The following is a 24,260-nucleotide window of genomic DNA, read 5'->3' on the forward strand; positions in this document are numbered from 1 at the left end:
CATGTGCCAGTAAAATTGTTTTCAAACACATTTTTATTCATTCTGTGCCATATACCCTTCATTATGACCACCACTCCTTCTAGATTTTTTTTTTTTTTGTATTCTTTTACACATATCTAACCACAATTATACAAAGTCCCTTCCACCAGTTGGCCACTTGTTGACAGGGCTATCCCCCCCCCCCCCCCCCCCAAACACATTCCCACATATCAGTTGCAGCTGGATAGTTTCACAAAGCATGCATGATATATTTCTTTTTAGTTTGACATATGGGGCATTTTGGATCTTCAACCATTTTCCTTTGCCACATATTCAATCTTGTAAGTAGTATATTATTTACAACTTTTCATAAGAAGTGCTTTGCAGCATCAGGAACATCAAGGTTCCACACTTTATCACCCTCCTTTTCATAGGAGGAACCACACTCACCAACCATTTTCCTCTATTGCACCATGTGGTAGGAACTCCTGATTGAGAACTTGCCAAATTTTGAAGGTCCCCAGATTTTCTTATCAACAGCCCCAACACGACTAATGGGAATGGTGCTGATCACCTTTACCTCATCTTAATTAAAAACTGTTGATACTAAAGTCTTCCTTTAAGCGTCCTTCTTGTTCATCTATTAGTTCAATAACTCTAGAACCAACATGTAATATTCTCATAGGTGAATGGACACAACGAGTATTAGGTGTGGGAAGCCACTTTTGACCCTATATAGATATAGACTTTCCATTCCCAACTTCAGAGCCACCTCAATACTCATTTGGCATCATGGTGTGTGCTAATTGTTAGGGTTGGGATGCCAAGATTTTGTCATTAACATTCTATAGTTTTCAATAGTTTTATTTTGCATTACTTATTCAAGCTATTTATATTTTCTTTTTCGGTAAGTGTGGATTATAACATATAAAAGTCTTTTATTTTATGAAACTTGGCCTTAAAACTTATTGTAATGAGAAATAATATTTATAGTGCTAGGATGTGTAAATCTCATACTCTTTTTGAAAAAAATAGATAAATCCATAACTCACAAGAGGAAATCATTGTTTAATAATGGTTAATCTAATTTCTTTCAAACGGAGTGCATGATACTTGTACGCTATAAGATTATATCTAATATTACTTTATTGTAATATCTAATTATTTTGCATTAGAGTAATGTTACTCATCATTCTAATTTTCATCATCTTTTCATTATTCTATGATATAACATTAGATAATTAGAGACTATTTATTATATTTTACTTATAAATCTATTATTTAATATCACATTATAAAATGATAAAAAAATAATAAAAAAATAGATGATGAATAAATTTTTTCTTTGCATTAATGAAAATAATATCAATAAAAAGTAAGTGGTGCGGAAGTACTATTTGTAGTATTCCAAAAGTTTAACCGGATTAAAAATTTAATTATTTATATCTTCAACAAAATAGCTCCGAACCCGAACTCCCACCCGACCGGGTTTTTCAGTTGGATGCTTTTTCACTTCACGAAGTTTCCAATATCTCACGCGGACGGTTGCGTGCGTGTCCCCTTCTCCATCTTAGCACTGTTACGGGGACACACACCGGTCTGCCCCACTCTCTCTCGCTTTTTCTCAGAGAATAGTAGAGATTCTCCCTTTGAATCATCGGTCCAAACTCGCTCTCTAGTCGTAGTTCTTGTATCGAGGGCAGATACTTCTGCGGATATGGATCAGGACCAGCGGGGCCAGGTCGGTTGGGCGAGATCCCCGGAGTCGCTGGCGGAGTCTCGGGAGAATCTTCGGATAGGTTCCGAGAATACAGGCGAGGTTCCTGTCCGGATCGAGCTCGAGATTGGTAGTGGAAGCGGCAGTGATAGCAAAGAAGTGGACAATAAAGAGGTCGGCAATGTGGGTTCGTTGGACAATGGTGGCAGCAGCTCTCCAGGTATGCGAATTCTTCTTAGTTCAGCTTTTGTTTGGTTTGCGAGAAAATAACACACGAAAGTCTGCAAATTATGTTCCATGTTTCATGCTGGAGTTTTTTTTTTTTTTGTTAGTATGCTTAGTTTTAATGCTTCTAGGTCTTGGGGAAAAGAAAGGAAAAGTGGAAAATGACTTCAATTAGATTGCGAACTTATTACATTGTATCCTGAGAAAACAGTTTATTTTCGTATTCTTTTAAGTGTCCTTGTTTGCTTTACTGTTTGAAAAATTTTTGGGCTAGCATTGACTTGCACATCGAGGTATCGAGATGTTTTAGGGTGAATTTCTATTGCGGGAATTTCGAATTTGGTTGCTAGTGGTGTTTTTATGTCATTTTTAAGTATGTTGTTTAGGTGTTGTTTCAACTGGCAACTGCTATTTTTGAGATTGTTTTTTGAGAAGGTTTAGGAACCGAACAGTTAAGTAATCAATTATCGATTCGTCTGTTATTTTCAATAAGGGCCAAATTATCGTATGTCTGACCCACTTTTTGACTGGCGCCAGAAATGGAAGGCAATTCTAAAATCTTCTCCTGCTTCTTCAGAGTGGAAATGGTAGGATGACCTACGGGTAGTTTTTTATAGTACTTACGGGTATGTTGATGTGGGATTAGGGCTAAATACGGTTTTGAAGGGACAACTGGTTTTTACTACTACCCTTCCAGTCTTTGACACGAATTGAAGCTGAAGAAAGAGAAGCTCTTATTGAATAAATCAAATACTACAGAGAAAGGTGCTTTGTTTTTATACATGAGCATTGAGACTAACTGCTGAACTGATACAACTGAAACTATGAAAACAGTTGAAACTGACAGTTAATTGACACATAAACTTAACAGTCTTCTATATGTATTATATAATTCTTGAAGATGAGGTAGAATGTTGGGTTTGCGGGCTTTGAATACATATGAGAGATAGAGTGGTGTTATTTCCTCATTCAACGATTAACTGAAATTAAGACTAGGCTGGCGAGGCTAAATAAAGTAAGGCCGGTGGTCACATGAATTAATTCCATATAAGATAGTCTTCTGAAGGATGATCTTTTCCAACTGAAATTTTTAACTATATCACTCAAATAGGTGGTAATCTTTCTGTAGACATTGATTTGGTAACTGGGCTATACTCCTAAAGGTGTCTGATTTACATTCTCAGTTTTGTTGTAAATGAAGTTTTTTCGATTTCTTCTTCACTAAAGCAATAGAGAAATTTTAAGTAGCTATGGAGTACAGACACATGGTTCTTTTATCTTATTATAGGATGCCATGCAATAGGAATTAGTACTTATGTGAATAATTTTTATGGCAATTTGGTGATATGATGGTAATACTACATCATCCATACTCATGGAGTATGTAATAATTTTTTAAGGCATTTTGTGAGAGGACTTTTTCTTGCCAATACATCATATTGAACATAAAGGAGCCATCCTCCAAACTTCTGAGTTCCTATGAATTCCAAAATGATTTTGTTTTTTGTTTTTTTTTATAAGAGATAAATATTATTGATCTGAATGAAATATACACAGGAAGTATACATAAGAACACCTAAATACATTCTAGTGATAAATTAAAGACAGGAAATCATGAACGTTGTTGCTGTTTAGTACAATAGTGGAAAACCAAAGCATTAAAGTGTGAAGAAAAAAGTTCTTCAGCTCCTCCATAGTGCGTTCCTTGTTTTCAAAGCAACGCGCATTCCTTTCCGACCAAATACACCACATGATACACAACGGGATCATCTTTCACACAGTTGCCGCTTGATGACAACCTTGCATTTTCCTCCAACAACCCAACAAATCCGCCACCCTCCAAAACGATTTCGTTAACATGCCAAAATGATGTACCTTATTTCTTTGGGCTTTGGCTGTTGATTTTAATGGCCAAAATTTTCATGATTTTCTTGTTTCCACTATTACGACTTAGATAGGTCTTTTCCTTTGTATGCCATCTTGTGTACTTGGGCTTTGCGTATCCTTTATTAATACTACTGTTTACTTATCAAAGAAAAAAAAAAATAAAGGCAAAATGTATACCACTTGCTGAGACTTCACCCTCCCAATGTTATAGAACACCAATCCAATGCTATAACATGCCTCTTTTTCAAATCCTTTGCTGTTAAGATCTCTCCTATAATTTTTACTTACATATACAAAAAAGATCCTTCCTAATGGTCCCGTGTACTTGGGCTTTTGCCTATCCTTATGATCAATAAAATCTTATTTACTAATAAGAAAAAAAAAATCTTTCCTAAAGACCGATAAAAAAAATCTTTCCTAAAGCATGTGTCCGCAGAAAACAAGATACCTTTGAGGGCATGTTGTTTCTCCAAATACACACATAAGGAAATGGACCAATAGAAAGGATAAGCACATTGAAGAAAGGATTTAACCTCAAAGATCTGTCTTTTTGACAGGATCCAACAAATCTGGTTGCTCCTCGTCACTTGAAGGATCTCAACCTATAAGAGAATCAAGAGAACGACTACATTTCTCTATTGTGGGCTAATCTAGTAAAAGGATTGTCCTATTGGGGCAAATTATCACAAATCTGCAAGTGTTCTGCTACTGAAGCCTCCCTATGTTGATCTAATTAATTGAAGAAACTCTGGAAAAATAGTCTTCAAGGTCTGGTCCTGGACCACGTGTCATACCAAAATCTAAGTTCTGACCCATCATTCATCTTGTGTATGGTAAAACTGGAGACACATGGTTCTTTTATAGCAATAAAATCCTTTTTCACCCTCCCAATGTTATAGAACACCATTCCAATGTTATAACATGCCTCTTTTTTAAATCCTTTGCTGTTAAGATCTCTCCTATAATTTTTACTTACATATATAAAAAAGATCCTTCCTAATGGTCCCATGTACTTGGGCTTTTGCCTATCCTTATGATCAATAAAATCTTATTTACTAATAAGAAAAAAGATCTTTCCTAAAGACCGATAAAAAAAAAATCTTTCCTAAGGCACGTGTCTGCACCAAAACAGGATACCTTTGAGGACATGTTGTTTCTCCAAATACACACATAAGGAAATGGACCAATAGAAAGGATAAGCACATTGAAGAAAGGATTTAACCTCAAAGATCTGTCTTTTCGACAGGATCCAACAAATCTGGTTGCTCCTCTTCACTTGAAGGATCTCAACCTATAAAAGAATGACGAGAACGACTACCTTTCTCTATTGTGGGCTAATCTAGTAAAAGGATAGTCCTATTGGGGCAAATTGTCACAAATCTGCAAGTGTTCTGCTACTGAAGCCTCCCTATGTTGATCCAATTAATTGAAGAAACTCTGGAAAAATAGTCTTCAAGGTCTGGTCCTGGACCACGTGTCATACCAAAATCTAATTTCTGATCGTTTATCTTGTGTATGTTAAAACTGGAGACACATGGTTCTTTTATAGCAATAAAATCCTTTTTCACCCTCCCAATGTTATAGAACACCAATCCAATGTTATAACATGCCTCTTTTTCAAATCCTTTGCTGTTAAGATCTCTCCTATAATTTTTACTTACATATATAAAAAAGATCCTTCCTAATGGTGCCATGTACTTGGGCTTTTGCCTATTTTTATGATCAATAAAATCTTATTTACTAATAAGAAAAAAGATCTTTCCTAAAGACCGATAAAAAAAAATCTTTCCTAAGGCACGTGTCCGCACAAAACAAGCTACCTTTGAGGGCATGTTGTTTCTCCAAATGCACACATAAGGAAATGGACCAATAGAAAGAATGAGCACATTGAAGAAAGGATTTAACCTCAAAGATCCGTCCAAAATCCGTCTTTTGGACAGGATCCAACAAATCTGGTTGCTTCTCTTCACTTGAAGGATCTCAACCTATAAAAGAATGAAGAGAACGGCTACATTTCTCTATTGTGGGCTAATCTAGTAAAAGGATAGTCCTATTGGGGCAAATTGTCACAAATCTGCAAGTGTTCTGCTACTGAAGCCTCCCTATGTTGATCTAATTAAGTGAAGAAACTCTGGGAAAAATAGTCTTCGAGGTCTGGTCCTGGACCACGTGTCATTCCAAAATCTAATGGTAAAACTGGAGAAGCCGCCAACAAGCCCCCCGCCCCCCCCCGCCCCCCCCGCCCCCTAAGTTCTTTTATGATGGTTATCCGCATCCAACCCCATAAGGCCCACTAAACTTATTGAAATGCTGTAATGCTCAGATTAGTCAAGCTCCGCATAGGTTGGTGAACTACAATAGATTTTCATGAGTGCCAAGTCCCACATTGGTTCTTTGTAGGTGTAACTGGACTTTATAAATGATTGCAAGAAGTTTTATTTTATTTTTAATATATAATTAAGACAAGATTTTATCGAAAAACATGGGTAGTATATGAGATGTATGTATCTAAGAAGAAAACATATAAAGATGAAGAAAGTTCTGAAAACTTTTTTTTGATAAGTAATAAGAAATTTTATTAATAAGCATATTTCAGGTACACTGGAGGTATACATGGGAATACACTTATTTAGGATCTAGTAACTGATACAAGTAAATCTTGGAAACTGAGACCATTCAGCTCTAGAGCAATGGCCCACATAAATAAAGTCTTCCAAAAAAACCTCCTAAACTCTTCTATGGAACGTGCCTGATCCTCAAAAAGTCTATCATTTCTTTCACACCAAATACACCAAAGAATACAAAGAGGAGCCATCTTCCATACAGCCGCAATCTGTGGTGTCCCTGCAATTCCTCTCCAGCTTGCAATTAATTCTATCACTCTTCCCGGCATGACCCATGCTATATCCATTCTGCTGAAGAAAAAATTCCAGATTTTCCGAGCAAATTCACAATGTAAAAGTAAGTGGTCTACTGTTTCACCATTCTTTCTGCACATACAATACCATTCGGTTATGATTATGCCTCTCCTTCTTAGATTGTCCATAATAAGAATCTTCCCTAATGCTGCTGTCCATACAAAGAATGCAACCTTTTTAGGTGCTTTGCTCCTCCAAATGTTCTTCCAAGGAAAATTGTATCTTCGCTGCACAGTAATTGTATCATAAAAGGAGCACACAGAAAACTTCCCTTTCCTCGAAGGTTTCCATACTATCTTGTCCTCACTTGTAGCATCGATAACTGTTTTATACAGCAAGCTGAGAAACTCCACCATCTCGGTAACTTCCCAATCATGTGCATCCCGGATAAGACTTATATTCCACTCCTGTGCACCATTGCTTATTACTCTCAAATCAGCCACCATTGCTTCTTTGTCCCAAGCAATTATGAAAATATTAGGATAGACCTCCTTTAGAACCGTGTCTCCCACCCACACCTCATTCCAAAAGCTGACCCTCCTACCATTTCCCACACAAAGACGAGTGTTACTAGCAAAGGTACACCAACCTTTCCTTATGTACTTCCATAACCCCACCCCGTAAGTCCCCCTACTTTTCTTAGAGCACCAACCCCCCTGTTCACTTCTATACTTCATATCAATCACTTCTTTCCATAAGGCTCCCCTTTCCTTGTTATACTGCCATAGCCATTTTCCTAATAATGCCTCATTAAAAGCCCTCACATTCCAGACCCCCAAACCCCCATCTCTCAACGGAGTACACACCTTATTCCACCCGACTAGATGGAATTTGAGCTCCTCGCCTAAGCCAGTCCATAGAAAATCACGTTGAAGTTTCTCCATTTTTGTTGCTATGCTTGCAGGGAGAGGAAATAGAGACAAGTAGTATGTAGGAAAGTTGGATAGTGTGCTCTTGATAAGAGTGGTCCGCCCCCCTTTAGTTAAATACAACTTTTCTACCCGGCCAATTTATTATCTAATTTCTCCAACACCTCCTCCCAAATTACCTTGACTTTGAAAGTAGCCCCCAAGGGGAGGCCAAGATACTTCAATGGCAAAGAGGAGACTCTGCATCCCAAAATGTTGGCCAACCCTCTAATGTTCCTCACCTCACCAACCGCAACCATCTCCGTCTTTGCAAGATTAATTTTTAACCCCGATACTGCTTCAAAACACAATAAAATGGCCTTCAAGGCTTGTACATGTCCTGCATTTGCCTCACAAAACAGCAATGCGTCGTCCGCAAACAATAGATGTGAAATGTTAATGTTCCCCATTACAAAACCAGCCAGGAAACCCCCCTCCACCGCAGCTGACAGCATTCGACTTAGGGCCTCCATTACGATGACAAATAAAAGGGGTGATAATGGATCACCTTGTCGTAATCCCTGCGAGCTATTAAAGAAGCCCACTGAATCTCCATTTACTAACACTAAGAAACGAGCCGTTGACACACAATGTCTCATCCACTTTCTCCATCTTGTCCCAAAACCACATCTACTCAACATGTATAACAAGAAGTCCCAGTTGACATGATCATAGGCCTTTTCCATGTCTAATTTGCATAAAATACCTGGCTCTCCCGACTTGATCCTGTAGTCCAAACACTCATTTGCTATAAGGACCGAATCTGTATTTGGCGCCCTCTCACAAAAGCATTTTGAGTCTTGGAGATAATTTTATCCATGACTGTGCTCATTCTATTAGCTAGGATTTTAGAGATTATCTTGTAAATGCTCCCCACTAGACTAATAGGCCTGGAATCTTGTACCTCTATAGCACCCTTTTTTTTTTGGGACTAGTGCGATGAAAGTAGCATTCAAACTCTTCTCGAATTTGCCATATGTGAAAAATTCCTGGAAAACTTGCATTACATCTTCCCTCACCACCTCCCAGCACTTCTGAAAGAAAGCCATAGTAAAGCCATCCGGGCCCGGTGCTTTGTCTTTATTCATTTTCCTGACTACTATGTGTACCTCTTCCTTTTCAAATGGTCTCTCCAACCAAGCCATACTCCTTTGGTTGATGTGCTCAAAATCTAATTCATCTAAAGTAGGTCTCCAATCATGAGGTTCTGATAACAAGTGTTCAAAGTGTCCAGCCACATGATTCTTAATTTCAGCTTGGTTTGTAAGTGCACCGCCATCCACGTTTAGGGACTCAATGGTATTGAACCTCCTATGAGAGTTTGCAATGCGATGAAGAAATTTCGTGCACGTATCTCCCTCCCTAAGCCACAAAGCCCTTGACTTTTGTCGCCACGAAATTTCCTCCATAAGAATCACTATTTCCAAATCAGCAACAACTTGCCCTTTGCGATTGCTCTCATCTCCACCTCCCTCCAAGCTTTGTAACTCTTGAAACAGATTTTTTTTTTGTGTCGTAACATCACCAAATATTTGCTCATTCCATAACTTCAAATCCTTTTTCAACGCCTTCAACTTTCCAGCCAATACATTACTCGGGTTGCCCTGCAAATGATATGAGCTCCACCATTGTCCCACCAACTTCACAAACCCCTCATGTTTTAACCACATATTCTCAAATTTAAAAGGCCTTCTACCCCCTGGGATCCCTCCACAATCCAGCACAATGGTAAAGTGGTCCGAACAAATCCTAGAGAGCCTTTTTCTGAGAGAGATCTAGATAATGTTCCTCCCAAGAACGAGATATTAAGAATCTATCTATTCTTGACCAAGCTTGATTTGGGGACCAAGTATAATCACCCCCCATTAGTGGTACATCCATTAGTTCCAGCTCATAAATAATTTCTGAAAATTCCCTCATAGCAAGAGTTTGTCGACCCTCCCCCGATCTTTCGCTAGGAAATCTAGTCACATTAAAATCTCCTCCAATACACCATGGCACCTCCCACCATGAGGCCATGCCTGCAAGTTCATCCCAAAGCATCCGCCGCTTACAATCCAAATTAGGACCATAAACACTAGCGAAAGCCCACGCAAACCCATCTTCAAAGTTTTTGAACAAGCACCCCACCGAATATTCTCCCACAAACTCATCCATATTTTCCACCACCCTTTTATCCCACATAACTAATACCCCCCCTGAGGCCCCATTCGAAGGTAAATAGGACCATCCTGCAAATTGGCAGCTCCATAAACTCCTTATGACTCTTCTTGTAATAATCTTCAATTTTGTTTCCTGCAAGCAAATAATGTCCAGCTTCCATTGTCTCAACAAAGATCGTACCCGGAGGCGTTTGTTAACCTCATTCAACCCCCTTACATTCCAGCTCAGAATTTTTGGCTTCATTTAACAACTGACACAGCCCTTCCCTTATTTCTACTACGACTAGTACTCCCCTCCTTTCCATCCTTGCCATCATAATTAATAGACCAAGTAAGCCTTCTCAACTCCCTACTTTTATTTTTGATACAACACCATGGTGTCAGTTGGTTCTGAAAACTAGAGATAAAAATAGAACAATGGTGGTAGAGAGGGTTAAGAAAGAGTGACTTGAAATCCAGCATAGACTTCTCACACTTCTCAAAACTATGCCCATTCTATTCTCTCAAAACTAGGCCGAAAGTTTTGATATACCAAACCCCTAGTTCTTTTTTTGATTGGCAGAATAAGATTTGATTGATCGATTGATCAAGTAAATAGATGAAGTCCAAGTACGTAGGAAGTATACATGTATAACTTTTTTTTTTTTTGATAGGTAATCAAGAAATTATATTCATAGAAATAGGCAAAGCCCAAGTACACATGTAGTACACATGAGAAACACCTAGCTAGAGGTTACAATAGAAAGTAGAAGGTCATGGACACTTAGTCCGTTACAAGCTATGGCCCCCGCCCATAAGAACAATGATTTAAAGAAGAAAAATTTTGGTTCATCTGTTGTTCTCTCTAGATCTTTGAACCTTCTAGCATTTCTCTCCCTCCAAATGCACCAACACATACAAATAGGAACCGATCGCCAAATGGCCGCTACCTGTAAGTTACCATGAAGGCCTCTCCAGCTTGCAAGAAATCCAGCAATCTAAGAGGCATGACCCATGACAATCCGATTCTCGTGAAAAAATCATCCCACATGATCCTGGCCACCTCACAGTGTAAAAGTAGATGATCTACTTCATTTCCCATGCTTCTTACACATACAACACCAATCCAGCATAATTACCCATTGTTTCCTCAGATTATTTGTAGTAAGGATCTTGTCCAAGGATGCTATCTAAACAAAAAAAAGCTGATTTTGAAGGATGGTCATTCTAGGACTTGTTAGCACTTGGTAAAATGATCTAACAGTGAAGTTACCTTTCTTGGAATGACTCCAGTGCATCTTATCTCCAGTGTTCCCTAGCATACTTACGGAATACAATGCCGCAAAGAGCTCAATAATAGTCTCCAACTCCCAATCTTGGGCTAGGAAAATCAATATTCCATTGAGGGGAGCACTTTGAAAAGGCCAAGAGATCATCAATCGCTGCATACTTTTCTCTTGCGAGCTCAAAGATACTAGGGAAGGTGTCTCGGAGGCTATGGTTACCACACCATTTGTTATACAAAAATCTGACACGAGAACCATCGCCCACCACTATATGTTCATGTCTCGAAAGGTCTCTCAATGTCTCCTAATATATTTCCACAACCCCATTCCATGTGTGCCTTGTACATCATTAGAGCACAATCCTTCCCAAGCCTCTCCAAATTGGGAATCTATAGCAGACTTCCATAAGGCCTCCCTTTTGTGTTGGTACCTCCATAAACATTTACCCAAAAGAGCTTGATTGAATTTCGTCTAGTGGCGAATCCCCAATCCTCCCCCAAAAATTGGAGTACAAACCGTTGACCAATTAACCAGGTGAAATTTGAAATCTTCCCCCAATCCACTACACAAGAAATACCTTTGTAACTTCTTAATGTGGTTAGCTACCTTTGTGCACTTATCCCCCTCCTTAAGCCAGAGCACCCTTGATTTTTGTCTCCATCAAATCTCCTCCAAAGTTACTCTTTCAAGTTTAGCGACTACCTGACTCTTGCAAATTTTCTCAGGTTTAGAGAGTATTCTGGCCTCCTCCTCTCCCTCCAGACCTTGTAGCTCCTCCACAAGAGAGTGCCTCTGCTGAAGCACATTGCCAAAAACTTGTTCTTTCCGTTGCTTCAAATCCCATTTTAGCGCTTTCAACTTTTTTGCCATCATGAGACTTGGAGAGCCTTGGAAATTGTAAGAAGTCCACCGTTGTCTGACCCTATCTACAAAATCGTAAGTTTTAAGTCACATATTTTCAAATTTAAAATACCTTCTACCCCCTTGGATGCCTCAATAGTCTAAAATGATGAGAAAGTGATTAGAGCATAACTGGGATAATCTTCTTTGAGCTACATCCAAGAAGTGTGACTCCCAATTAGGAGTTAACAAAGATCTATCAATCCTCGACCAAGATGGAATTCTCGGTTGTTGGACCAGGTAAATGTGCTTTTTGTTAGTGGAATGTCCATAAGCTCCTGTTCTGAAATGAAATCAGAAAAATCCCTTATGGCGGGAGTGATGTGGGATACACCCGACCTTTCGCTTGGAAAGCGAGTTATGTTAAAGTCCCCCCAATGCAACTTGGTAGCTCCCACCAACTAAGAAGTCCCGCCAATTCTTCCCACAATAGCCTTCTCTTCGAATCAAAATTTGGGCCAGAAACTCAAGCAAATGCCCATTTGAAGCCATCGTCTAGATTTACAAAAGAGCATGCAATAGTGAAGTCACCCACACATTCCTCCACCCTTTCCATCACCCTTTTATCAAACATAATTAGAACTCCCCCAGATGCTCCGTTTGATAGCAGGTAAGACCACCCCACGGGTTGCCCTCTCCATAAACTGTGGACTAGTTGTCTTGTAATAGCTTCCAACTTGGTCTCTTGTAACTAGAAATATAGACAAGAAAATTAGGGGAACTAGTCCCATTGAGGACAATTATAGAAGCCCACAAAAATAAAGTATGGAGGAAGAAACATTTGAGATCATCCGGCGAGTGTTCTCGATCTTCAAGACTCCAACCATTCCTTTCTAGCCAAATATACCACATGAGACATAAGAGAATCATATTCCACATTGTAGCAATTTGGTGATTACCTTGAAGTAAGGCTGTCACCCGCCCTTTGTGGGTGGATTGTAGCCTTCTCTGCCCCTTGGCCCTGCCCCCACCCCTCAGAAAGGCCGTCTGTCCCCATCGTACATGTGGATGGATGGGGGTGGGAATAAGCGCACCTATGTTCCCAATAGGGAACGCTCTCTGGAGGGTTTTAGGGACTTTTTCTTTTATACATTGTTGCTTTGGGCTTCTTCCATTGTTTTGAATGGAACAAGTTTTAATGACTTTTATACTACTTTTCGTAGCACGTAGTTTGTAATTAGGCTCTCTTTTGCATACTCCTTGTGTACTCGGGTTTTGCCTAATTACGTGGATCAATAAAATTTTTCTTACTTATAACAAAAAAAAATTTTCCCAATGGCAACAAAAACACCTAAAACAATTTCCTTTGCTGCACCTTCCAAATCCAAACTAAACCAAATAATGACAAATCATCCAACAAAAATCGAACCAAACAAAATAACAAATAAATCAACCAACCAAAATCGACGATCTGCGCACTGTGCGCAACGCAAGGAGAAGAAGAAGAAGAAAAAAAAAGAGAAGACGAAGGAGAAGAAGACGAAGAAGAAGAAGAAGAAGAAGGAGATGAAGGAGAAGAAGAAGAAAAGGTGAAGGGTGAGAATCATGAGATGTGGCAAGGAGATGAAGACTAGGGTTACAAATTAGGGTTTTTTTATATATAGGTGGGGCAGGTTGATATCCTACCCGCATCCCACCCAGCTTTGTTAAAAAAATTTATCCACCCATCCCGCTCGCCCGGTACCATGCGGGCCGAGTGGGATGCATGGACTGGCCGCATGGTACCGGGCAGAATAAGTGCAATGGACGGGCCCTAGTCCTACCTTGAAGGCCTCTCCAACTAGCAAGGAGATCTACCACCCTCCACCAAATCCCTAATTTCTTAGGAATAAGTGCAATGAATGTTGCCTGAAGGCTCTTTTTGAAGGTTTCATTTAGCTTGAATGAAACTGATGGAACACATTTATAACATCTTCTTCATTTTGTACTAACATGCCCAAAAGAAGCCATAGAACGCCATTTGGGCCTAGGGGCCATTTTCCATTTGGGCTTTCACAGTCTTAAAATCACGGTTTCTTCAAACGAAATTTGCAATCAATTGCAATAATGACTAATCTTTTTGGAGATAAGCATAGATGTGACTGGTACTACCTTGGGTCGTTACAGCAATGAGACGATTTATTTTACTAATTTAACATGTTTAATTTTTTCACATAAAATGATAAATGGGAGCAAATTAAAGCTAAATCTCTTTTCTATATGATAATATAGACGAGGAAAAAACTCGTCTTTTTGTTATTTATATATATATTAAATTGGACTAGTTGGTTTTTGGCAATTTTTTGCTAGTGAAATTTGAGCTCCTTTGTTGATCTGGTCATTTTGCTATATGTTTTACATGGTATGTATTTGTTTGGTTCAACTCTGCACCTTGGCTCAAATGGTAAATTGACCTGACGGAATGGGGCAGGCCTTTAGGTTTGAAACTGAAGAAACAGAGAGGATCTATTTGGCAATTTTTACTTAATTCTAGTGCATGTATAGTTATATATTATGATGTATCTGGGTTTCTTTGTTCAGGGGTAGCAGAAATGTTTCTGAAGTAGACAAATATCCGTTTGAGTTATCTAATGTTGACAAATTGGAATCTTCAGGTCAGATTAAGTTGGAAAGATCAAAAACCGAGAGGCAAAGACATAACAACATACATGCTGAAGAAAAGGTGAACTTTCTTTTTTTTTTTTTTTTTTTTTTTTTTTTTGAGAAGTCTAAAGAAAAGGTGAACTTTATATCAGGTTGCTGATTTATGGTTACAGATAATGCATATTTTTATGTAATTTTCAAACTTTGCAGCTAAAACTGTTGACCAGAATGGCTACTGTAAAAGATGATGGAACGGTAGTATTTGAAGTCCCAGCAGATGTTGATTCACAAGCTCTTGGTGCTGGATCTGTTGGTGCTTACAATGATACTGTATATGCAGAGACTCTAGATGCAACAGACCTTCATTACATACGACCACTGCAAATAGTAATGCTTATTGTTGGCACACGTGGGGATGTTCAGCCGTTTATTGCAATTGGCAAACGTTTGCAGGTTTTGAGACATCTCTAATCATCACAAGATTATTTTCCTTTTATTCCTGAGTTTGTGTGTGAATAATTTTTCAAGCTTTTCACCTTTATGTCTTTTAATTGAGGCTTGTGATTACGTGTCAACTTCAAAAGTGAAACTATAATGCTCTGCCTGGTAAGAGTTTTGATGCTTTGGGGTGTCTTTGTTTGGGAGGGGTTGGTAGGCGTTTTGGAAATGCTTTTATTTATTTATTTTTTAAAAAACAGTATATTGAAACTGCTTTTAGGGAGTTTGGTAGTACTTTTCATGGGAACGTGTTTTGAAAAGTTCTACCCAATGGACCCTAAGCTGTGTGGGTTTGATCTTTATGAATTTTCTTGTATTCCCATCCTCTCTATGTAATTAATTCACAAAAATTTTATACATGAGGTGAAATTGTGTTGTCACACCCAAGACCTTATTAAGGGGTAAACATGGAATTTATTTAGTTTTATTTTAAAAAAAAAAGTATATTGAAACTGCTTTTAGGGAGTTTGGTAGTACTTTTCATGGGAACTTGTTTTGAAAAGTGCTACCCAATGGACCCTAAGCTGTGTAGGTTTGATCTTTATGAATTTTCTTGTATTCCCATCCTCTCTATGTAATTAATCCTCAAAAATTTTATACGCGAGGTGAAATTGTGTTGTCACACCCAAGACCTTATTAAGGGGTAAACATGGAATTTATTTAGTTTTTAGGTGCTTATTTTTTATTTTACTTTCAATCTTATGGGTGGCTTTAAGTAGTTGTTAGAAAAGTTGCTTAGGACCTAAAATTAACTTGGAAGAAGGCCTGATCCATTTTTTTATCAGAAAAGAAGAATACAAGAAAAGTTAGAATCCTTGTTGGATAAGGTTTCCTCCTGAACAACTTATCAAAAAAAAGGTTTCCTCCTGAACAATCAGATCTGCCAACCCTTATTTTTACGGATTAAGCCTATAATTTAAAGGGGGTTTTGTGCCTATAATTTAGGTGAACCTCGTGAAGTCCAAGATGGTCCCATTGGGTTTTGTGCATACTATAAGAGACTTGGCTAGTCTTTTGGTATGCAAGGTGCCGTTTCTGCCCATGAAATACCATGGTCTTTCTTTGAGGGCTGCTTACAAGTCGAAGGCGATTTGGGATGGTATCATAGATAAGATAAGAGAGGAGGTTGGTAGGCTGGAAAGGATTTACTTGTCAAAAGGGGGAAGAATTACCTTAATTAAGAGTACCTTGTCTAACATTCCTATGTATTTTCTTCATTATTTCCTTGTCTACAAGCATGGCCAATTGAATTGAGAAGATTTTTCATGCATTCTTGTGGGGAGGAATTTGGGTTTTTTCTAACCTTCCTACGTATTTTCTTCATTATTTCCCTTGCCCGCAAGTGTGGCTAATTGAATTGAGAAGATTTTTTGTGCATTCTTGTGGGGAGGGATTTGGGTTTAGAACAAGTTCCACCTGGTTAGTTGGGATTTTTTTTTGGATAAGTAATAAGACACTTTATTCCCAAGAATAGGCAAAGCCCAAGTACACGGGACATATACAAAGGAAACACCTACATCTCTCTAAAAACAAAAGAAAATCTCAAACAAATTCTGAAAGTTAACATCATTTATTACAAGAGTTTTAGCCCACAAACACAAAATACTAAAGAAAAAGGCCCTAAGTTCTCCCATCGAATGTTCTTTGTCTTTAAAACATCTCTCATTACTTTCAAGCCATAGACACCACATGAGACATGAAGGAATCAAGTGGATGGTTGGAGGTCTGAAAGATGACGATTTTTAATAAGACCCTTCTTATATATTTTGGTCCCCTCTTGGGGTCCCCTCATAAGGTAAATGCGGTTTGGGATGGTGTTATTGAAAAGATAGAGCGGAGCCTGACAGGATGGAAACATATTTATTTGTCTAAAGGGGGAATAATTACCTTAGAGGGGGAAGAATGACCTTCCTACGTATTTTCTATTGTTATTTCCTTTGCATGTAGGCGTGCTTAATAGAACTGAGAAGATCTTTTGTTAGCTGGGATAAGTTTTGTACCCCAATTTCAAGTGTAGATTTAGGGGTTTGAAAGCTAAGAAATTTTAATAAGGCACTCCTAGGGAAATAGTTATGGCAGTATCATCAGGAGGGGGATGCCCTTTGGAGGATTGTCATTGATGCCGAATATGTGAGGATTTGGGGAGGGTGGCCTTCAAATGAAGTGAGAGGCATGTATGGTGTGGGATTGTGGAAATCTATTCTGAAAGGATGGGAGGATTTTGTTAGTAATTTTAGATTTGTGGCGGGTGGGGGATCTCATATTAGATTTTGGCATGATATTTGGTGTGGGGATACAACCCTTAAGAATGCTTTCCCTTCTTTTTAGGATTGCCTTTTGATCAGGATGCTTTTGTGGTGGATTATATGGACAACTCTATTGGCTCTTTACAGTGGAACATGAGATTTATTGGGAGGTGGGTGATATCTGTGATTTTTTCAGCATGTTGCATGATTCGAATATTGATAGTGGCAAAGAGGATAGGCTGCTGTGGATTCATCCCTGGAACAATAATTTTTCGGTTAGATCCTTGTATAAGGCCATGTGTTGCCCCTCCCCTTACTCTTTTCCTTGGAAGTGCATTTGGAGGAGCAAGGTGCTTCTTAAGGTTGCTTTCCTCTAGCTTCTCTTGGGAAAATATTGAAGATGGATAATTTGAGAAAGCGGATTTCATCATTATGGATTGGTGCTTTATGTGTAAAAGGAATGGAGAATCTATGGACCACCTACTTCTTCATTGTGAATTTGTGAGATGGCAAAGTTTCTATGGGATGAGATCTTTAATGGGATTGGTATTACTTGGGTATTAGCCTAGAAGGGTGGTGGATCGTCTGGCTTGTTGGAGAGGTATCCAAGGTAATCACCAAATTGCTGCCGTTTGGAAGATGGTTCCCCTATATCTTATGTGGTGTATTTGGCTTGAGAGGAACAATCGTGGTTTTGAAGATAGAGAAAGCTTGTTGGGAGAGATTAGAGATTTTTCCTTTCATACATTATTACTTTGGACATCTGCTATTGTACTTGATGGGGCTTGTTTTCATTATTTCATTGTTGTTTTTTCTAGTTCAAGCTTGTAATTAGGTGTCCTCTCTTGCATACTCCCTGTGCACTTGGGCTATATCTAATTACTTGGTTTAATAAATTTTTCCTATTAAAAAAAAGAAATGGTTATGGTTGTATCATTTGGGAGGATCATCATTGATGCCAAATATGGGAGTTGTGGGGGGGAATTGGTGCTCTAATGATGTGAGAGATGTGCATGGTATGGGGTTACGGGGGTTTTGTGATTAGCAAGGGATCTCAAGTCAGTTTTGGCATGCCATTTGGTATGGTGATACAACCCTCAAGATTGCATTTCGTACCCTTTTTAGGATTCCTTTGTAACGCCCCAATGGAAGGCCCAAACCACACGGCTTATACTCTAAAAGGACTAATCAATAATACAATTGGATCCCCATTGGAACCTTATAAAGAGCAAGTACTTCTCCTTGTGAAGTAATGTGGTATCCCATACACCACCTACCTTTATCTTTATCATATGGGGTATCACAATCTCCTCCCTTTAAATTTCCGACGTCTTTGTCGGGCTAATCCATTGTAAGTGGCACGACTCAAGTCCTACATTTCTGGTTGAGATAGGCTCTGATACTATTTGTAACGTCCTAATGGAAGACCCAAACCACAAGACCTATGCTCCAAAAGGACTAGTCAATAATACAATTGGACTCCCATTGGAACCTTATAAAGAGCAAGTACTCTTCCTTTCTAAGCAACGTGGGATCCCATACACCACCCACTCTTATATTTATCATATGGGGTATTACATGCTTATGATTAGGGTGCTTTGGTGGTGGATTATCTGGACAGCTCTAGTGAATCTTTATAATGGAATGTATGTTTTCTTAGAGCTTCCCAACATTGGGAAGTGGGTGATATTTCCAAATTTTCAAGTTGTTGTATGCTTCGACATTGGTGGTGGTGAGGTGGATAGGTTGCTTTGGATTCATTATGGGAACATGAAGTTCACAGTCTGATTCTTGTACTTGGTTATGTCAAGTCAAACCTATAACACCTTTCCTTGGAGTGCATTTGGAGGAGTAAGGTACCTCCCAAGGTTGCTTTCTTTGGTTGGATGGCACCCCATGGAAAAATTCTAATTGTGGACAGTATGAGAAAGCACGATCTCATTGTTTTGGATTGGTGCTATATGTGTATAGTGTGGTGAATCCATGGAACATTTAGGGCTGATTTGGATTCAGAGATAAGATGAGATGGTTTTAGATGAAAGTTGAATATAATATTAGAATATTATTTTTTAATATTATTATTGTTTTTGGATTTGAAAAAATTGAATTGCTTATTATATTTTGTGTGGGAATTTAGGAAAGTTGTAATGATGAGATGAGACGAGATGAAACGCTTTCCTAATCTAAACGGGGCCTTAGTAATTCATTGTAAGGTGGCAAGGGTTTTATGGGATGATATTTTTAATAGGATTCAAATTGCATAGGCGATGCCTCGGTGGGTGGTGGATCTTTTGGCTTGCTGGATAGGTTTCCATGATAACCCTATATTGTGTTCGCATGAAAATGATTCCTCTGTGTCTCATATGGTGTATTTGGCTTGAAAGGAATGGCCGGAGTTTTGAAGACCTAGAAAGCTTGTTGGAAGAGATTGGGTGTTTCCTTTTCTGTACTTTAGTTCTTTGGGCCTCAGCTATTGTTTTTTAATGGGGCTAGTTTTCTTGATTATCTTGTATCCTTTTCTAGATCCTAACTTTGTAAGTAGGTGTTCTCTCTTGTATACACCTTGTATACTTTGGCTACGCCTTATTGCTTGACTTAATAAAAATTTATTTCACTTATGAAAAAAGCCTATAATTTAGGAAAGATTTTTCTAAAACCTGCTGTCAAAAGGGTTAGGAGTTATTTCAAAGTTCATCACAAAGGGAATCAATTCCTGAAAAAAAGTAGGATTCCTATTCAGCATCCAGCTTGGAAAATAAACCCATAAATCTGGTACTTCTTTTCTTTTAAAACTTGCTACCAGTTCCAGGGGAGATTCTAGGAGCTTATCCAAGTTTTTCTTTTAAGGAAACTAAGTTGTATAATTAGACAGTAGTTGAAAACCCTATTTTCATTAGCCTTTCTATAGCCCAAGAAAAATCAAGTATTTTCTTATAAAAAGGAGCTTAAACCGCATTATTCAACTCAATTATAATTAGGGATGTAAAAAAAAAAAAAACCAGAAAATTGGTTGAATAGACTGAATTGGGCTGGTACCCGTTCTTAAGAATCGAAACCAATTTTCATATTTTGAAAACTGGTTTGAACCGAACCAGACCTATATATATACATATATATTAATGTTTTATATTACATTATATATACGTATATAAAAAATATTATATTATGTATATTATATGCTAAATTGCTAATTAATATAACATGAAATTTTAATCTTATTATTCATGTCTATTAATCTTATAACATAAAATTAATATAACATTTGATATAACATAAAATTAATCTTATAATTTTTAATATAATATTTGATGTAACATATAAATTTTAATCATATAACATAAAAATAATATAACATGAAATTTTTGTAGTGCCACAAGTGTAAACGGTAAACTTATGTAGAACAAGTATTAGAAGAACTGGATCTAAGTCTCAATTTATGTAGTGCCACACGTGTAAACGGTAAAACGGAAAAACCGAAAGTTTCAGTTTCGGTGATTAATCGGTCCATATCAGTTCTTAAATTTTCAAAACTGGTGTATATTGGTTCGGTTCCAAAATTTTTCAAAACGGTCACACTCCTGATTATAATTTCCCTTGTTTCTGCTCTTTTTGCAGCCTCCAAAACTTGAATATTCTATTTTTCTCGCCTTAACATAAACCTGGGCTTGCTGGCCTCTCTTTGGTGATTTGGTGAGTTTTTTTTTTCGCCCCCCTCAAGTTCTTTAATGAAGATTCAAGTTAAGATATCAAATAACATTCTAATAGATTTCTACACCCTTTTTGAATGGTTTTACCATCAAAACTAATGCAAGATCCAATGTTTAACACCAAACTCAATCAATAATTCTGTATCCAGCTTCTCTTGGTCTTTTCTCTAGGGCTCTCATAAAATCCTACTAGGAAAGTATGAAGTTTCACGTTTGTGGTGCTGTTTGATTGTATGATCCTAGAATTTGATTTAGAATAGTATGAGAATGAATGAGAATGTTTCGGCCATCTAAAAATCTTCAAGCAATAGGATTAGGCTGATTTCTCCAATTTCTTGATTTTATGTTGTATTACTTTGTAATCAATGATTTGACCTGTTGCACACTTCTTTGATTAGGAAACAGGGATTTGTAGAAAACATTGATTTTATTATCAGTCCACAAATTGACAATGTTCCTATATTAGGATTTTGCATAGTCAATATGTATAGGACCTAAAATGCGAAATTTCGTGTTGAGTAAATGTTGTTGCAGTATCATAAATCATGCATAAGCATTATTTTTCTTACTTATTTTGAAAAATAATGTATTAGCATATAATTATATTTCATGTGTAACTGGCTTTGCCTTTCTTTGATCAATATATTTATTTATTCATAAAAAAAAAATATATTTCATGCATCTCAGAAGACCAACACTGTAGTCGCATAGAGAAGTGGCTGTCAATACTATCAAAAAAAGAAATGTGGTTGTTTGTGTTTTCTTTAAGGGGTTTTTTAAGGCTAACTTACTATAGACTGTGTAACACTCCCTTCTTGATTTTGGTCAAATTTCTTTATTTTATGTTGTGTTACTTTTTAATCAATGATTTGACCTGTTGCACGCTTCTTAATGTTGTGAACAAAGCTGGGATTTGTAGAAAACAGCGATTTTATTATCTGTCCACAAATTGACAATGTTCCTATATTAGGATTTTGCATAGTCAATATGTTTAGGACCTAAAATGCGAAATTTTGTGTTGAGTAAATGTTGTTGTAGTATCATAAATCATGCATAAGCATTTTTTTTTTTACTTATTTTGAAAAAAATAATGTATTAGCATATAACTATATTTCATGCATCTCAGAAGACCAACACTGTAGTCACATAGAAAAGTGGCTGTTAATACTATCAAAAAAAGAAATGTGGTTGTTTGTGTTTTCTTTAAGGGATTTTTTTTAGGCTAACTTACCATAGACGATGTAACACTCCCTTCCTATAGGGTTAGGAGTGCCACATCATAAACCATAATTCCTCAACATAACTGAAAATTATTAAACCAATAGATAATAGCAACTCATATAAGCTAAAACTAACAAGATTCCTCAAACTCATCATGTTAACGTAACTGCAATCAAGTACCATGTGTTGAACACTTACTAAAGCTTGGCTAAGTTCTGGTCTTCATCACTGGTTCTAGCTTGTGGACTTATCATCATTCCTAGGACATTTAACACACACACACACACACACACACACACACACACACACGAGTGAAATGCTCAATTGATAAATAGATTTTGAATCTGGCTTTACCTTTGAAAACATTCATAAATGCATTTAGGCATCTGCACACATATTATAAACCTTTTTCCTTTGATAATCAACTCACATTTATGCCTTGTATGTAACAGTTGGCAATCTCAAGGATCTTGTCTCCATTCCCGTGGCCACAAGTGAAACTGCCTCTAGGATATGAATATCGGGAAATGATTTATACAGTCCTAGACTGTCTAAGCCCTGCGCACTTCTTTTGAAAAAAGCAGAGAAAATCTGGGACCTATATGAAAAAGATCAACTTTTTCATAGTGGACCCCACTTTTTTGAAAGGGAGTGCATTGGGCTTACACTAGGGTTGTATCTAGTATTACTCATGAGTATCACTAGATAACCTATGGTACACTAAAGTGAGTCATTTCCAGCAAACAACAAAATGTTATTAATATTATTGCAGTATTTCATTGTTAATCCTATTGTAGGCAAGATATAAAAATGCTAGCTGCCCCTTGCCAAGTTTGCTACCTTTCTGCTTTGTCCTACATTTGGCAGCTATTTTCTTGCTCATGTACAAATTTTCTTGCTATACGTGAATCATCTCTCTACAATTTTTTCATTCTTTCTTCTGTTTTTCATGCTCATATTAAAATTGGATTACTCTTAATGATATTTTAATCTGAGAAGAATTTGTTAGTATTTTTTGTTTTTTGATAAGTAAAGAAGAATTTGTTAGTATTACCAATACCTAATCTATATACTATATAATTTCTGTAGCACAATACTCTTTCCTATTAAGCCGTGTCATTTTTTATCATTTAAATTAAAATAAAATAAATTGCAAGAGTAAAATTTGAACTTTCATATTATAACTCTTTTATCTTCTTGCCAATGTTACATACCGTTTATTACCACTCCATTACCAGTCCCTTGTACTGCTTGTCTCTTTCATCAGTTACTGCTTTACTCATTATTGCTTCCGCCCTTTATTGCCACTTTATTAATCCCCCCCGGCGGCTGGTCTCTTGCACTTTCCGTTGTTTATTGATTTCTTCATTATTATTTCTACCCTTTGTTCATTAAAATTAGTAATGGAAGAAGATCACGTTTAAACAATTTCACACAATCAAATTATAAACAAAATAAAAAATAGAATAGAATTAAAAACCTAACAATGTCCCGTGTATCGCATGGGTGTACAACTATTTTATATACAATTGTGACCCTTGTGTTTGGTTAGATGAGACCAACTTATTTTAGGAGGATTTTAATATGGATTTCTGCCTATTGCTTATCAAACATACCAAGATAATGTGAATTAAAATTTGATATGAGATTATATGTGTGTGTATTTATCTATGCACTTAAAATTACATTTGTTCATAGATAGCCATTGAAGATATCACAATCGGCAGTTTCTTTTTATTTATGGGGATATTTTACATGCAGGACTATGGCCATCGTGTTAGGCTAGCAACTCATTCAAATTTCAAAGAATTTGTCTTGACTGCTGGGTTGGAGTTTTACCCTCTAGGTGGAGATCCAAAAGTTCTTGCTGGTTGTATGTACCTAAACGCTATCTATGTTCAAATGCTATGGGTGATCTCATGGGATCTAATAATGACTTTATGCTTTCTTGTTAAATTAGTACATATCTCTTATCTGGCACTTAAAAGCACTGGTTGGAAATGCCTTTCACCAAGTCTTAATGCATAAATGGTTTCTACGATGC

At 37.4% G+C, this 24,260-nt stretch overlaps 1 protein-coding gene across 3 annotated transcripts in view; it reads left to right on the top strand.

Annotated features, from left to right (window-relative positions):
* Positions 1 to 1,473: 1,473 nt before the first annotated feature.
* The window catches only part of LOC122307347 (sterol 3-beta-glucosyltransferase UGT80A2), a 28,968-nt gene continuing 6,181 nt past the window's right edge, over positions 1,474 to 24,260 (top strand). Inside the window, exons 1-4 of one of the 3 annotated variants that reach the window (XM_043120189.1) lie at positions 1,474 to 1,916; positions 14,556 to 14,623; positions 14,755 to 14,997; positions 23,978 to 24,089. In XM_043120189.1, coding sequence (XP_042976123.1) covers positions 1,481 to 1,916; positions 14,556 to 14,623; positions 14,755 to 14,997; positions 23,978 to 24,089 — 859 coding nt within the window. In that variant the 5' untranslated portion in view covers positions 1,474 to 1,480. Of the gene's footprint in view, positions 1,917 to 14,550; positions 14,624 to 14,754; positions 14,998 to 23,977; positions 24,090 to 24,260 lie in introns of those variants that run through there. The other 2 variants (XM_043120188.1, XM_043120190.1) reach the window with 2 other exon arrangements.

The sequence above is a fragment of the Carya illinoinensis genome, chromosome 4, assembly GCF_018687715.1.
Source record: "Carya illinoinensis cultivar Pawnee chromosome 4, C.illinoinensisPawnee_v1, whole genome shotgun sequence".
Lineage (NCBI taxonomy): Eukaryota > Viridiplantae > Streptophyta > Magnoliopsida > Fagales > Juglandaceae > Carya > Carya illinoinensis.